The 17,500-nt window shown below is 40.7% G+C and overlaps 2 protein-coding genes across 2 annotated transcripts in view; both read left to right on the top strand.

The window, feature by feature from the left end:
• The first annotated feature begins 3,609 nt into the window (after positions 1-3,609).
• LOC106881813 (spliceosome-associated protein CWC27 homolog) lies at positions 3,610-16,218 on the top strand. Its single transcript, XM_089344769.1, has 11 exons — positions 3,610-3,715; positions 7,392-7,601; positions 8,138-8,281; positions 8,669-8,767; positions 9,676-9,779; positions 11,337-11,406; positions 11,809-11,928; positions 12,588-12,793; positions 13,436-13,524; positions 14,782-15,055; positions 15,542-16,218. The coding sequence occupies exons 1-11, from the start codon at positions 3,674-3,676 to the stop codon at positions 15,693-15,695; spliced, it is 1,512 nt and encodes a 503-aa protein (XP_089200895.1). The 5' UTR covers positions 3,610-3,673; the 3' UTR covers positions 15,696-16,218.
• An 888-nt stretch (positions 16,219-17,106) lies between these two features.
• The window catches only part of LOC106881814 (coiled-coil domain-containing protein 40), a 20,585-nt gene continuing 20,191 nt past the window's right edge, over positions 17,107-17,500 (top strand). The window contains exon 1 of the mRNA XM_014932329.3: positions 17,107-17,500. This exon is cut by the window's right edge and continues 300 nt beyond it. The gene's annotated coding sequence lies outside the window, so the exon portion shown is untranslated.

Here is a 17,500-nt window from a genome sequence, read left to right as displayed (position 1 = left end):
CTTCTTTCAACACAACCACTGAATTTTTTTGCAGGTAAATTGTACCTGGTAGGTGTTTGTATTTCAATTAAAGGTAATGATTTTTTCTGTTTATTTGCGTGGGCACAACAGGTAAATTGTTGAGCGGAGGGAGAAGGTATAGGAAAAAATAATTAGCCCAAGAATGGGAGAGGGGTGGTAATTAAAAACGGTGATTAAGTTTAATTTGATGGTCTGGATAAGTGACAGGTTTATTTTTTGTCAACTTGGTGGCAAACCTGGGTTTGGTGAGGGCCAGGATTTGGAGGGAGGGTTAGGGGTTTTGTGTTTTGACAGTTGATGTGGGTATGAATGTTTGTATATAGAAATTAAGTTTATTGGTGCATTAATTAACCCTTTCCGATACCAATCCACCTGGGACCACCACCCCTGATTCAATGATAGAAAGGTAGACAGGTAGATAGATAGAGGTAGGTAGATAGATAGATAAATTGATACATATATATATATATGTATATATATATATATATATATATATATATATATATATATAGATAGATAGATAGATAGATAGATAGATAGATAAATTTATATATATATATATATAGATAGATAATCATAAATATATAGGGCTTAGCATGAAATGCTTCACCAACATACTGAAAATTTAGAAATAGCAGTCAAAGAACTACTGATTCCAAACTACAAATTTTTCTCTAACTACTTGGCAAAATTGTTAATTATTAATTTTATTACTAATTGGCAATTCCCTGCCCTATATCTGTATATATATATATATATAGATAGATAGATAGATTCCTGCATGTGTCTCTACTTATATATGGAACAAGACTGACTTGTATCTAAACAACAGCTGCTATAACAAAGAACGCACTAAATAATATGCTCCAAGGTACACTATGTCTAAATAATCAATCAGATGGTCATGGCTGGAACACCTTTGTTCATAGGTCTGCTGGACCAGGGCTTGACCAAGGGTTATAAAAAAAACAATACACTAATGGTTAAAGATCCTTAGATGCCAGAGAATTCATGCTCTACAGTTGAATGACTATAAATATTTGTACTTTGAGGTCCCTGATTATCAGGAATTTGCAAGGATTAAGATGGATTAACAGGGATCAATGGCTGGCTTATTGCTGATTTCTGTAACACCTGAAAGAGTTAAATCTTTAACCCCTTTGTTCTGTCAAAGGATAAAAGGGGGTTAGCAAAAGTTTGACTGACAGTCGGCCAGGGAGATAGTTGTGGTAGAAATAGCAGCCAAATCTCCCTCAAATAATACCTGACTGTCTTATGTAATGAGCCAATGAAGGTGATTTCTACATGGTAGCTAGACCTGTTAGAAATAGCAGCCAAATCTCCCTCGAATCATATTCTACTGTCTTATCTATGTATATATGTATGAGCCAACAAGGGAGGCCTCTGCATGGTAGCTAGATCTGCTAGAAATAGCAACCAAATCTCCCTCAAATCACACCCTACTCTCTCATCTATGTATATATGTATGTATGAGCCAATGAGGGAGGCCTCTACATGGTAGCTAGACCTGCTAGAAATAGCAGCCAAATCTCCCTCAAATCACACCCTACTCTCTCATCTATGGATATATTTATGAGCCAATGAGGGAGACCTCTACGTGGTAGCTAGACCTGCTAGAAATAGCAGCCAAATCTCCCTCAAATCACACCCTACTCTCTCATCTATGGATATATGTATGAGCCAATGAGGGAGACCTCTACGTGGTAGCTAGACCTGCTAGAAATAGCAGCCAAATCTCCCTCAAATCACACCCTACTCTCTCATCTATGTATGTATGAGCCAATGAGGGAGATCTCTACATGGTAGCTAGACCTGCTAGAAATAGCAGCCAAATCGCCCTCAAATCACACCCTACTCTCTCATCTATGTATATATGTTTGTATGAGCCAATGAGGGAGGCCTCTACATGGTAGGTAGACCTGCTAGAAATAGCAGCCAAATCTCCCTCAAATCACACCTTACTCTCTTGATAAAGAACACATGAGATAATGTAGTCGTAGGTATACAATGCCCACAATGTGTGAAAGAAGGACAGGGTGGCCATGCCAGGATTGACCTAGGGCTAAATAACAACAAGCCCCAAAGCAGCATTGTATTCCGACGAACTGAACGACACTGGAGAGGATTAACCTAGAAGAGTTTCTGTAGGGGTCAAAATCTGTTTAAACAGGGATTAGGGGATTGGTCCTGAGGAGATAACCCTCATGTGGTCGTCTGGCCTGCTAAAAACAGCAGTCAAATCTCCTTTTGATTACACACTCTCACATAAAGGATATGAAAACCATGTTATCTTTTCGTAAAGCATAGTGTATCTTGGACTACATTATCAAATGTATCTCTGGATGTTGTTGCTGCTGTTGTTTAGCCCCTGATCATTACTGATCCAGCAATTCCAAATGTGACCATCCCATCTTTTATTCAGGCATAGTGTATCTAGGACTACATTATCTTATGTGTCCTTCTTTGTTGTTTAGCCCTGGGTCAGTCCTGATCCAGTAGACCTATGATCAGAGATGTTCCAGCCATGACCATCCCATCTTTTATTCAGGCATAGTGTATCTAGGACTACATTACCTGATGTGTCCTTCCTTGTTGTTGTTCAGCCCCAGGTCAGTCCTGATCCAACAAACCTGAATCTAAAGATGCTTCAACTGTGACCATCCTGTCTTTTATTCAGACATAAACGTAAGTTTATCTAGGACTACACTATCTAATGTTTTTTTTACTTGTTTTTGTCTTTTTTAACCCCAAGTCAACCCTGCTCCAGCAGACCTAGAATTAAAGGTATTTTTCGATTTTATTAATTATTATTATTGTTCAGGTCACTGCCTGGAATCGAACCCAGTGCCCCAAAATTTTCAACCCAAGGTGGCGAATTTTTTTTTTTTTTTTCCTTCTTCTTCTCCCTCTTATTTATATATTTAAGTCTAATATAATAAAAGTAATGAAATCAGAATCTACACCATTTGAAATGTACTTTCACACAATTTTATTAAAAAATATTTTTCTGGAAAGTTATGAGGAAACAAAGTCGACGATGATAGGGGGGGGGGCACAATTGCGTAAGTACGCACTGCGTACTCCTTTGTCGTTGATATTGCTTTTTAACCCCAGGTCAGTCGTTCTCCAGCAGACCTAGGTAGGACAGAAGGCGTTCCACCTGTGACTATTCCTTCTTTTAGTCCCAGGTAGATTTGATCCCGCAGGTCTACGACCAGTAAGCATATATTAGCATACATTTGCATATATTTACGAAAATACATGCTTGCATTCACAAATGTTAATTTTTGTCTTTCCACCGCTAACAAGGATTATCGCCCCTGACTTCCGTATTAAAAATAAACCAAACCAGGCAAAAGTAAGCGATAACATAGCAGTTATATCTGTCACAACCATGAAATATTAACAATAACGTTTACATCCACCGACCACACGCAACAGTTATCTTGTAATTACAAGATTTTCTTCATAAAAGCTTTATTAATTGCTATAATATCTTTCAAATTTCTATATTGTTTTTCTAGAATATAATATCCGACGCGGACCGTTGTTGATGCATTAGTGACTACTGACAGGCCAGGCTTCTTCGCAACAGAACTGTTTTCTGTCCGTCGGCTTTTCTTCCCCGTCAATGAGTAACATTTATATCCAAGAGCCTCCCAGCAACGGGAAGGTGAGTAGCCAATAACCTTCCTTTTTATATCCCTGCATCGTTTGATCTTGCTCGATAATCGTTTTATTCCGAAATCGTTTTACAAATCCTTGGACAAGAGACTCGACCGAGAGAAAAGGACGGGTTCGTCTTTAATCTCGTATATTATGTGATGGGTTCAATTTAGACAAAGCTGCAGTGGTTTTGCGGCCGGGAGAAGGTTAGTCGAAACGATATACCTCGGGGTTTTGACCTGTACTTTATTTTAAGGACCCCTGGAGGAACAAAAGGGAAAGCGGGCCTCGGCGGGATTTGAGCTCAGAACTTAACGAGTTGGAGCAATTAATTCTTTAGGCACGAAGCTTGATATTTTGAAGGGTCAGGGTGAGTCGATATCATCCACCCTAGTTCTTTGACTCGTTCTTCATTTAATCAACCCCAGAGAGGGATGAAAAGCAAAGCTGGCTTCCGTGCGATTTGAACTCAAAACGCAAAGAGCCAGGAGAAATGATTTCTGATTTAGGCACAAGGTCGGGAGTTTTGAAGAAAGGAAAAGGGGTTCGTCGGTACCATCTAGTCCCATATTTGTCCGATATTTTATTTTTATCGACCTCTGGAGAGATGAAACACGAAGTTGACTTCGACGGGAATTGAACTCGGAATGTAAAGAGCCGGAACAAACAATGCTTTCGGATTTAGAAACAAACGCCCGCAGTTTTGAGGAAAGGAAGGGACAAGTCAATACCATCGACCCTAGTATTTGACTGGTACTTTATTTTATCGACCCAACAGAGGGACGAAAGACAAAGCTGGCATCCGTAGGATTTGATCTCAGAACGTAAAAGGACGGAACAAATAATTGCTTAAGCAGAAGGTTAGCGATTTTGGAGGGACGGGGAAAGTCAGTTCCATCGCCCCGAGTGTTTCAATTTGTACTTTATTTATCGACCCTCAGATGGATGAAAGGCAAAGTTGACATCGACGCAATTTGAGATCAGAACGTAAAAACCAGGAGAAATAATGGGTTTTGCTGTTTATTTCAGGGCTGTGGAGTCAAAACAAAAACCTTCTGACTCCGACTCCTCTACTATTGGCACCCCTGACTCCGATTCTGACTCCTCTTTATATAATCAAGTGATGTTGGTGCACATATGCATAAGCTTGGACTCTGAGTCAGTCGATAGGTTACAACTGGTTTATATTAAAGAATAAAGATATTGTGAGTCAGAGGTCAGTATAGTTTTACTGACTCTACGACTGCGACTCCATAGCCCTGGTTTATTTCATTTCTAAATCGTTATTACAAACCCTTGTTTGTTTTTTTTATTCCTCTGGACAAGAGAGACCCAAGATATGGAGATATATATATATATATATATATATGAAGAGAAAGAAAGATGGGGTTAATCTCTTATAGGGTTTAATTTAGGTACAGGCTCTGGCAGTCACGATGAAGGGAGCTGCTTAGTCGATACTAGCATCATCATCATCATCATCATTTAGCATCTGCTTTCCTGGTTCCCAAAGCGGGCAGTATTGCCCCCCCCCCCGTGCAAAGTTCCCAAGGGGGGTGTAGAAGAAAAGTGGGGTGATAATGGTGCGGCCAAAGGTGGTGGGTGGGGGTGGGGGGCGATGGATGTAAAAGTTGAGAAGCAAGCTTCTTACCACACAACCACACACACATATATATATATATATATGTAATGTTGCTATTATGCAAAAGTGTTGTAAGTCCAAAACATTGCTTTTTTTTTTTTCAGAAAAGGAAAAAAATAATTTCACCATTCCATTTGCAACAACAGTTTCAGCTTAATAATACTTTGTTGACGAAGGTAGCGAGCTGGCAGAATCTTTAGCACGCTGGGTGAAATTCTTAGCGGTATTTTGTCTGCCGCTACGTTCTGGGTTCAAATTCCGCTGAGGTCAACTTTGCCTTTCATATGTATGTATATATATATATATATATATATATATATATATATATATAAAACACATAATAAATGAGTATATGCATATATACATACAGGTATGTGCATACCTACGTCTACCTGTATATATAGGTGCATATCTGGGTACAGGACATTGCAAACAAAACGTAGACAAAAAAATAATAATAACCAGAGTACAGAACGCACATAGAGAACATTTTCCTTCTTCAGCTACCCCCATTCTAACACAGGCGTTTTGAAGAGTAGGGCAGGATGCATTGTTAAAATGGCTCTTCCCATGGATCACAAATTAAATTTGTATGCACAAATTAAATTTGTGCCATGGAGGAATGTAGTGGCAGACAGAAAACAAGACAGGAAAAAAGAAACGGAAAAGAAAACAAGACAGGAAAACAATATATATATATATATATATATATATATATATATATATATGTATGTATGTATGTATAGAGAGCGAGAGAAAGAGGGGGAAGAGAGGGAGCATATAGATCAGTCATCCACCCCCAACAAAGATAACTGCTTAATACTCCTGCACCCCGAATGCTATTGATGGTATTTCGTTGTCAATGCTCACCATGCCATGTTGTGGCCTTCATCCTGTTCACTGCTTCTGACATTCACCAAAATGGTAGTTTCTTTCCTTCAATGTTTGAACTCAACAGACCTTGCTTTCATTGGTTACGACTTCTGGTCGTCATGAAGTCACATGACAGCTGCTTGTGCTCTGGATGCGACTGATGGCTGCCAGCGACTCACATCACATGACACCATGATCATCACGATCATCATCATTGTTCCAATGTCCATTTTTTTTCCCGTGCTTGCATCGGTCAGTAAGAATTTGTCGAGGCTGAGGAGTTACAGGAAGGTTTGATGGAGGAAGTGGAGTCTGGATGTAGAAGACACACAGATGCCACAGAGAATAAGGGAACACATGAAATTGATTTCTCTCAAATGCTCTGGAGGGTCTCTAATATATTTTTTTGTGTTATATTTGTTTCAGTCACTTGATCACAGTCATGCTGGAGCATTGCCTTATATATATGTATATATATATATATATATATATATATATATATAACAATTACAGCGTGGAAGGTGTTTAGAAGCCATTTAAAATAACACACAAAATCCGTTAGATTCACTTCAACACTTAAATTTAATTTGCCAAAATATTTTCGTCGCTCTGAGACCGCAACCTGTTCACTGACAAAATTCCTTGTGGCATCTCAGGGTTAGGGTGATGCAGCACGGAATTTTGTCAGTGAACAGGTTGCGGTCTCAAAGTGATAAAAATATTTTGGCGAATTAAATTGAAATGTTGAAGTGAATCTAACGGATTTTGTGTGTTATTTTAAATGGCTTCTAAACACCTTCCATGCTGCAATTGTTTTCGTTCCAGCACACGATCTCAGATCAGGTCACTTGCTATGCAAGTACATCTCCCTATATACATACATATACATATATATATATATATATATATATATATATATATATATATATATATATATACTGCTGCTACTACTACTACTACCACCATCACTACACTACTACTACTACTACTACTACTACCACTACTACTCCTACCACCAATGCTGCTGCTGCTACTACTACTACTACTACTCCCACTGCAACCACCACCACCATTTCCAATTGTCTTACCGTCCAAGATGCACAGGCTCAATCCTGTCCAAGCCCACCCCTTTTTATTTGTTTTCTCCTTTTTTCTTTTTGTCGTCCAGGTTCTTCTCAAAACCACAGTCGGAGACATTGATGTGGAATTATGGTCGAAGGAGACTCCGAAGGCGTCCAGGAACTTCATCCAGTTGTGTCTGGAAGGTTATTACGATGGCACCATCTTCCATCGTATCATACCCAACTTTATTGCTCAGTGTGGCGACCCCGAAGGCACAGGTGAAGGCGGCGAATCCATATATGGCTATCCCTTCAAGGTCAGTCTTGAATATTGCCCTTATCACTCTCTCTCTCTGTCTGTCTGTCTCTCTCTCTCTCTGTGTCTGTCTGTCTGTCTGTCTGTCTGTCTGTCTCTCTCTCTGTCTGTCTCTCTATCTCTCTCTGTGTCTCTCTCTCTCTCTGTCTGTCTGTCTCTCTCACACACTTTCTCTCTCTCTCTCTCTCTCTCTCTCTCTCTCTCTCTCTCTCTCTCTCTCTCTCTCTCTCTCTCTCACACACACACACTTTCTCTCTTTCTCTTTACACGTGTGTGTGTAACTCTTAACATATTAGCATAATTTATAGCAATCTTCATCATTGTTTCTCTCTCTCTCTCTCTCTCTCTCTCTATCTTCTACCACCTCTCTCTCCCTCCCTACTTTTTAACACTTTTCTTTCTCTTTCGTTTTTTTTCTCTCCCCCCCCACCTATCACTTCCTCTCTCTCTCCCCCCTAACATGTCTCCCTCTCCCTGCCACTCTGTCACTTCTCTTTCTTTATCTCTCTCTCTCTCTCTCTCTCCATTATTCAACAGGATGAATTCCATTCTCGGCTGCGGTTCGTCCGCCGTGGTCTGGTTGCCATGGCAAATGCAGGACCCAGTGACAATGGAAGTCAGTTTTTCTTCACGCTTGGCTCCACCCCAGAGCTTGCCCAGAAACACACCATATTCGGCAAGGTAAGGTACCACCCTCCCTTTGTTGTTGTTGTTTCGTCTCAGCTCGTAAAACAATCTTAACCACATTTGCACCTTTGAGAGGAAATCTCTTAAAATTCATGGTCAGCCATAATTACATTAGTCTCTGACCACCGTCCATTTGGTTGTCAATAATAATTTTCACCTGGCTTTGTAGTTACCAGACCAATGTGATTCGTTCTCTGACCACAGTCCAGTAATTGTCTCACTTAACAACTGACCCCTTTACACGTACAGACGCTAGAAGTTTTAACCTAAAATCCTCAAACAGACAAACACAAAACCTGATCTTTAGTCACGTGTGTCGTTTGATTTGTTTGATTTATAAGTCATTTATCTGATTGATGTGAATGTTTTGTGTCTGTTCAGGTGACTGGTAATACAATCTACAACATGTTGAAGCTACAAGAAGTCGGTATCGGACCGAATGACCGACCCTACTGTCCACCAAAGATCACCTCAACTGAAGTGAGTATATTTTGTTGTCGTTGTAGTAGCAATAATAATAATAATAATTATGATAATAATAATAATAATAATAATAATAATAACAAGAGCACTGAGGTAAAAAAAAAAAGTGGTGAGGAGGATCATAGAGATGTGACCCTCCTGATACTGGAAGGCCTCTAAGGATAATCGAGGAACCCCACTCTCCAAGATTTCCCTGAAATCTCAGGAGCAAGTGCCCTCACCAATTCCTTCTCTGCAACTCACAGGTCTACACTTAGAGAGGTAGCATCCATTCTTGCCATTTTTCCAACTTTCACCCACCTTTCAATAAACTCACTCGAGGACAGCACTTTCCTCTCCACTCTCAATTTCCTTTTCAAGTGAGACTTGAAGAAGTCAATGAGACCTTTACAAAAAGAGGGATGTATCTGTCCTCATGCCTTTCAGCCTTTGCTTTCAAATTTTGGCACAAGGCCAGCAATTTTAAGGGAGCAGCTATGTCTAACCCTAACCCTAACCCCAGTGTTCAACTGGTACTTATTTTATCGACCCTGAAAGGATGAAGGGCAAAGTCTACCTCGGCAGAATTTGAAGTGAGGACATAAAAACATCTGAGATGCCGCTAAGCATTTGTCTGGCTTCCCCAATCCAAATGGAGCAGGTGTTTGAGCACAACCAGCCAGACCTGGTGGTGGGTCAGGTGTGACCACATGTGCTCTATAATTGATGTTGCGTGCGCTTTTGACCCACGGATAGAGAAGCAGAAAGGCAAAGGAATAGACATAGCCAAGCCTCTTAAATAGAAGATTGCTCGGCTGAGGAAAACGAAGGTCAAGGTTTCAGGTGACCACATGGTAAGTCTTGGTGTCTGTTTGACCAATGACTGCAGTTCTTAATTTGTTGACCCTTGCTGTTCTTACCCCCAGGTATTATCGAACCCATTTGATGACATTGTCCCCAGGCAGTTGAAGCGACCGAAGAAGGAGAAGACGGAGGAGAAGAAGAACAAAAGCCAATCAAAGGCAACCAAGTAAGTGGCAGGCAGTGGCCCGTAGCTTTTTACAGCAGTTTGTACTATTGCTGTTGTTGTTGTTCAGATCTGGGTCGGTCTTGAGGCCGTAGCTCTACAGCCAAAGATGTTTAGTCTCTGCCATGATGGTCCTATTTTTGAAATATAGCACACACACACACATTCCCAATTCTCTCTCATCATTGATACATCTATCTTGGCACATACATATATATATATATATACAGGTATGCATGTATATATATTTGTATGCCTATATGTATGTAGTGAAGGCGCATGGCTCAGTGGTTAGAGCGTCGGACTCACAATCATGAAGTAATGAGTTCAAATCCCAGACCAGGCTGCGTATGGTGTTCTTGAGCAAGACACTCTATTTCACATTGCTCCAGTTCACTCAGCTGTAGAAATGAATTGTGACGTCACTGGTGCCAAGTTGTATCGGCCCCTTTGCCTTTCCCTTGGATAACATCAGTGGCATGGAGAGGAGAGGCCGGTATGCATGGGTGACTGCAGGTCTTCCATAAACAACCTTGCCAGGACTTGTGCCTGGGAAGGGAACTTTCTAGGTGCAATCCCATGGTCAGTCATGACCGAGGGGGGTCTTTATTATGTATGTATGTATGTATTTATACATATATATATATATGTATATATATATATGTATATATATATATATATATATATATATATATATATATGAGTGCGTATATATATATATATATATATATATATATATATATATATATATGTATATATATATAAAGCAACACAAAGAAAACAGGATAAAAAACACAGTACTATATATACCTACACCCCCCAGAAAAGCTTATATATATATATAAAACCCCCAGAAAATTTTATGCATATAACACTGCTCCACACACCTCATCCTCGCAGAGTAACCCATATTATTGATAGAAACTTTTCACAATATACCTAACCAAGGGACATAACTCTGAGCACATTTCCCTGGTCCGTTTTTCATTCCACCACCTTTTTACAGTAGATGCCAACCGGTCGTGCTAATCCACCTCTGGAATGTGGAGAGCAATCGCCATATTCCCTTCCATGTCAGCTTCCTATGATGAACGTGTTTATGTAACCATTTTGTTGCCTAACATTCAATTGTATTCTTCATGCAAAACTTATTGGTAAAACCAGCTGTGATGGATAATTAAGACTATAAAATTCGAATAATCTATATATATATATATATCATCATCATCATCATCATCATTTAACTTCTCTTGTTCATGCTGGGTTGGACGGTTTGACCAGAGCTGTAGAGCTGTGCCAGGATCCAATGTTCTGTTTTGGCCTGGTTTCTACGGCTGGATGCCCTTCCTCATGCCAACCGTTTCTATAAAAGCGTCCTGATGAAAGAAAAAAACTGTTACTTTACTTGGAAAATGGTAAAAAAATTGGTGGCAGGAAGGGCATCCAGTCATAGAAAGCTGCTTTAGTAATTCCCTTCCGATCCATGCAACCATGGAAAAGCAGATGTTAAAAGCAGCGATGGTTGTGCAATGGCATTTAAAATCCATTCTTTCTTTGCAGAAATTTCAACCTTTTGTCGTTCGGGGAGGAGGCTGAAGAGGATGAAGTCGAAGTGAACAAAGCTACAAAGGTAAGGAAAAAGAATACAGTGGAAGAGAGACAATCCATGACAGGGTGGGCATCGACGGTGGCAGTGGGGATCTATATAGGCACAATGTACCCCCCTCAGATTACTGGCCCTGCGCCAAAATTTGAAATTATTATCATCATTATTATTATTCCCCTCCTCTTCCTCCTCCTCCTCCTCCTCCTCCCCTCCTCTTCATAATGACAGTAATAATAATTTCCCCCCTCGTTTATTTTGTTTTCTTTTTTCTTTCTTTCTTCCCCCCTTTTTGTTTCTGTCACATGACCATCTGGTTCGTTTATTTTAATGGCCTACCAATGTATACAGTAAGTTTCTTGACTCTCGGTGATTTCTGGTGGGGAGGCATATCATTATTATTATTATTATTATTATTATTTTGTGCAGGACATGCGTGGGAAAAGTAAAAGCAGCCATGACTTGACCGATGATCCGAAACTGAGCGCCACTCCAGCCATTGACCACGAAGAAGAAACACAGGAGAATGAAGATGCTGCCAAGAGTAACGTATGTACATTCTTGTATGTGTGTACGGATGGATATATATATATAGTCACACATACAATTACATACAGTCAAACACACACTCAGCCACATATATACTTTGTCTCATACACACACACATACAATTACATACATGCATACAGCCACACACACACTCAGCCACATCATCATCATCATCATCATCATCATCGTTTAACGTCCACTTTCCATGCTAGCATGGGTTGGACGATTTGACTGAGGACTGGTGAAACCAGATGGCAACACCAGCCTCCAATCTGATTGATTTGGCAGAGTTTCTACAGCTGGATGCCCTTCCTAACTCCAACCACTCCGAGAGTGTAGTGGGTGCTTTTACGTCTCACCCGCGCGAAGGCCAGTCAGGCGGTACTGGCAACACTCCAGTACACACATACAACTATATACATACAACCACACAACCACACATGTAGGCTACCACACACACACACACACATACTGCTACACATACACACACAGTATACCATGTACATGTGCACAGGCCAACTCACACACACACACACACACACACAGGTGCACACAGAACCCCCACACACGCTGTACTCTCTGCTCACCTACCCACCCGCCAAACCCTGCTGGCCCCTGTTCTCCATACTTGCAGTGACCCCTATTCTCTGTACTTGCAGTCAGCCAGTGATGGGGAGAGTGGAGAAGAGAGGGTGGCAGACGAACCGGTGGCCAAGAAGAGTAAACCGACCCCTAAAGATGGGGATGGTGGGGACGATGAGGGGCCGGAGGAGGAACGAACACAACAGCGGCCCCTGAAAGCCCTGAAGGACTCTAATGTTGTTGACAGTAAGAAGGGAACTCCAGAGAAGAAACTGACAAGAAGGTACAGTTTTAGAACCCCTACTTTTTTGTTGTGTGTGTGTGTACTTGTTAGCATATGCTTGTGTGTGTGTTTGTTATGTTTATATGTATGGATGTTTGTGTGTGTGTGTTTTTGTGTGTGTAAGTGTTTTGTGCGTATACTTATTATGTATGTGTATATGTGTGTGTATATGATTATGTATGTGTGTTTTGTGTGTGTACTTGTTACGGTTCCTATTCTGTATATGTGTGTGTGTGTGTAGTTGTTAAGGTATGTTTATGTTTGTGTGGTTACATGTATGTGTGTGTGTGTCTCTCTCATTCATATTTATGTCTGTTTTCCCATGCTAGCATGGGTTAGATGAATATATATTACTAAGACATCCTTTTGCATCTGGGCGCTCTTCCTGTTACTAACCCTACTATTCCACTGGGCTTTCAAAGTGCAGAAGGACTGGTTGGGACAGTCTCAGGTTTGTTTTTAACCAGAAGAGTTTCCCCACCTGTTATTTACTTGCTTGTTTTATGTTGACTCAAAGTTTTACAATATTTTGGTCACTTAATTTTCTTTTACAACCAAAGCAGCCCCAAATTCAACGTAGGGGCCATCATGTTGCACCGTCTGAAGCCACTTATTCGTGTGTACTTTTTGTTGTTTCCACAGTGAAGAGCTTCACTTAGAATCTGAAAAACTGAAGAAAGAAATCCGCGAGATGAAATACCCCAAGGTAGTCAACGCCAAGGAAGAGAAAGGTGAGGAGGGTGACTTCTTCAATTGCAATGGGTGTCTGTTGTTAGAGCCTGTTGGCTTGTAATGGTCGATTTTTCTAAGATATAATGTAATCACAGTAATTGGGTTTCATGCTTAGGAGAAGTAAATGTGATTTGAGGGAGATTTGGCTGTTAATGAAATCTAGTTTCCTTGTAGAGCAGGGTTTCCCAACCAGGGGTGTGGAGATAGCATTCCAGAGGATGCGAGCAGGGTCGGATTTATAGGGTGTCAAAGAGGGCAATTGCCCCGGGCACCTTTATTTTTATATAAATTATTACTTTAAGGGGTGCGAGAGCATATTAAAGGTTTTTTAGTGGTGTGGGGCATAAAAAAGGTCGGGAACCACTGTTGTAGAGGTTCGCTTTCTTAGTTCATCCATTTGTGTGTGTGTATACACACACACACACACACACACACAGTATAGAGCAAAAATCTGGTGCAACGTAAAAGCTCACCTTTGTGGCAGGTGTAGAGAAATGCTACTCTAAGACCTAAAACCTCAAATATTTCCTCTTTGAACTTTTCCTTGAACTGGCATTGAAAGCAGAATTGGTACAGGAAGAATTTAAAGACATTTTAAAATATTTCTTTGTTTTCTTATTCAAATTTCATACATATATATATATATATATATATATATATATTTATAAGTATATATGTATGTATGTTATATATAGGTGCAGGAGTGGCTGTGTGGTAAGTAGCTTGCTTCCCAACCACATGGTTCTGGGTTCAGTCCCCCTGTGTGGCACCTTGGGCAAGTGTCTTCTACCATAGCCTCAGACTGACCAATGCTTGTGAGTGGATTTGGTAGACGGAAACTGGAAGAAGCCTGTCGTATATATATATATATGTATGTATGTGTATATATATGTATTCCCAACCTTCCGAGTTGACTGTATGGGATTGTTATGTAAGTGGTACTCTGTGTAGTGTCAGATAAATGTATTAATAACGAGAAATATTTTATGGATGGAAATTTTTATATTTTTATTGATATACATTGCTACATATGTTTCAGCATAACATGTATTTTTATGGGCTCACCTCATATGTATGTATATATTATACGTATATGAAAGTTTATGTGTATAAATACATGCATACACACATGTTTTGTGTATGGTGTATATACACATTTGTCTGCTCCTCCCCCTGTCCCTTGTCCTCTTCTCTTTTTCTCTCTCCTTGCTCTCTCATTTCCTCACTCTCTCTCTCTCTCTCTTTCTCTGTCATAGAACACACTGACCCAGGAACAAAGAGTGAAGTCGTGGCAGAGTTCCGCAAAGAACGGGAGAAATACAAAGAGCTGAAATACCAACAAGGCAAGAATGGACCCAACCGTGAAGAAATCACACTTGATTTGCTGTCCAAGTTCCAGAATCGGCTCCGTGCGGCCCAGAAGGTCGGCGGCGATTATTCCGATGATGACGAGGCAGAGAGCAAAGATGACCAGAACAAGGGTGACACGATCCCTGATGACGACACAGACGACATCAATGATATGTCTTGGTGAGTAGCTGTTGTTTAGCCCCAGGTCAGTCCTGATCCAGTGGACTTATGATCAGAGGTGTCCAGTTGTGACCACCTCATCATATATTCAGTCATAGTGTATCTAGGACTACCTTATCTAATGTGCTCTTTTTTGTTGTTGTTGTTGTTGTTTAGCCCCAGGTCAGTCCTGATCCAGTAGACCTATGATCAGAGATGTTCCAGTTGTGACCATTTCATCTTTTATTCAGGCATAGTGTATCTAGGACTACATAGTCTAATGTGTCATTGCCTGAAATCTAAATTGATATTAGAAAAAAATAAGTCCTGGGTTTAATTCATTCAACTAAAACTTCTTCTATCTATCTGTCTGTCTGTCTGGCTACCTACCTGTCTATCTGTCCGTCTGTCTGTCCGTCCGTCCATCCGTCTATCTATCTATCTATCTATCTATATCTCTCTCCTTCTCTCTCTCTCTCTTACTGACTCTTATTCTCTCTGTGGCAGGTTACGGCACAAGTTACACTTCATCGAACCAGACTTGAAAGTCCTGGATGCCAACGTCCACGACGTGGATCGCTACGAGCTCTTCGACCCCCGAAACCCCATCACGAAGCGGCGACGGGAGGCCAGCAAGCAGGCAATGTCATCAAAGAAGTGATCATCTTCCACCATTCTTATCATACCACCAATCCAACCATGGCCATCACCATCAGTCACTCTCATTATAAACATCTAAACTCCATCACCACCACCACCACCACCACTGTCATCTTTGATTCTCTTATAACCTCCCACCCCCACAGCAAACACCTCTTCCACCACTACCACCACAGCCTACCATCCACCACCACCACCACCACCACCATATGCAAATCATTCCCAGACCCACCACCACCACCATTTCTTGGGCCCTAACCCTCCTTTAACTCTCCATCACCACCTCCACCTCCACCACCACCATCCTCAGTTTTGGTGGTAGAACTGTTAAATAGGGAGAGGGTAGGGGGCAGACAAACCGTCACATGTCATCACCACCCTTAATGGTTTCCTCCCCCCCCCTGCCCGCCTCCAGATTTTCTTATTTCATTTTGTTTCAGGAAATTCTCGTTAAAAAAAGGGCAAAAAAAAAAACAACCCCCAAAAAACAATAGTTTAAAACAAAATAAAATTGTTTTACTTTATTTAATTTGTTTGTTGTTTTTGTCATCATCATTGTCATTGTGGTTTAATGTCCGTCTTCCATGCTGGCATGGGTTGGACGGTTTGACAGGATCTGCCAAGCTGGAGTACTGCACCAAGCTTCACTGTTTTATGTGTATACTCGCTTAAAAAGGCGCACTCCATGCAGACTTTTAAGCTGGCCCCTGGAGAGGCCTGGGACCCCAAACTAAAGAGAGCTAAATAGCATGACTGTAATACGTCTATAATGACTAAATACCCTGGTGGTGTTTGATGAGAGGTTAAGGACGGATGAGAATTAATTCTGTGATGCAATCGTTCTGTTGTTCCAGTCCCAAGTTGAATTCCAACTGTTGGCCAATTTGTCCCAAAGTTCTTATCTCGATGTGAAATTAAAGAAGCGAATGTCATTTATCTCCGCTTTGATCTCTGATGTCATCTGACAAACGCCAACCAAGATGGTGTGAATCAGCCAAGCTTTACTTGCTAGAAATAGCAGCCAAAATACTTTTAAATGCTGGAAGGTCAAGAACCAAATTAAGGGCAGATTTTCAATCCCAGAATCATCCTGGTTCCAAAAAGGTATAATATGTCTATGTAGAACAAATGTAGGCTGAGATACAGGGGTCACAGACGGACAGACAGACATTTATGTTTATTAATTTAGATATATATGAATAAATACAAAATAGACCGCTAGCATAAGTATCGGGGTTAAAAACGAAAATAAGTTCTGCAGTCAATGAGATAGTGCCCCCAGCATGACCACAGTCTAATGACTTAAACTTGTAAAAGATTATGCATACATATGAAGTAGTAACGTTTAAAAAAAAAATATGTATATATATGTGTGTGTGTGTTGTGTTGTAAGTCTGTGTTTGTCACCCAGCACCGCTTGGCAACCGGTGTTGGTGTGTTTACATCTCCGTAAGCTAACAGTTCGGCAATAGATATCGATAGAAAAAGTACTGGGCTCGATTTCGTTTGACTAAAACTTCTTTGATGCTGTGCCCCAGCTTGGCCGCAGTCTAATGACTGAAACAGGCAAAAGATGGAAGATAAACACCTCGGAGCTTAGGTGTTTTCGCACAATAAACACAACGCCCGGTCTGGGAATCGAAATCGCAACCCTCCGACTGCGAGTCCGCTGCCCTAACCACTGGGCCATTGCGCCTCCACACACAAGCATACACACACACACACACACACACATATATATATACATATATATAGTCCACGGATGAAATCCAAAGATTATCAGAAGAGAAGACACTTCGAAGAACT

The sequence above is a fragment of the Octopus bimaculoides genome, chromosome 28, assembly GCF_046866305.1.
Source record: "Octopus bimaculoides isolate indiv1 chromosome 28, ASM4686630v1, whole genome shotgun sequence".
NCBI classification, from domain to species: Eukaryota; Metazoa; Mollusca; class Cephalopoda; order Octopoda; family Octopodidae; genus Octopus; species Octopus bimaculoides.
Note: the sequence above shows the minus strand (reverse complement) of the source record. Positions and strands in the feature narration are given on the sequence as shown.

Excerpts from the sequence above, each read along its gene's own strand:
- LOC106881813 (XM_089344769.1), top strand. The coding sequence starts at position 3,674 with ATGAGTAACATTTATATCCAAGAGCCTCCCAGCAACGGGAAG. Across the intron at positions 8,768-9,675 it reads CAAAGATCACCTCAACTGAA|GTATTATCGAACCCATTTGA; the intron begins GTGAGTATATTT and ends TCTTACCCCCAG. Across the intron at positions 12,794-13,435 it reads GAGAAGAAACTGACAAGAAG|TGAAGAGCTTCACTTAGAAT; the intron begins GTACAGTTTTAG and ends TTGTTTCCACAG.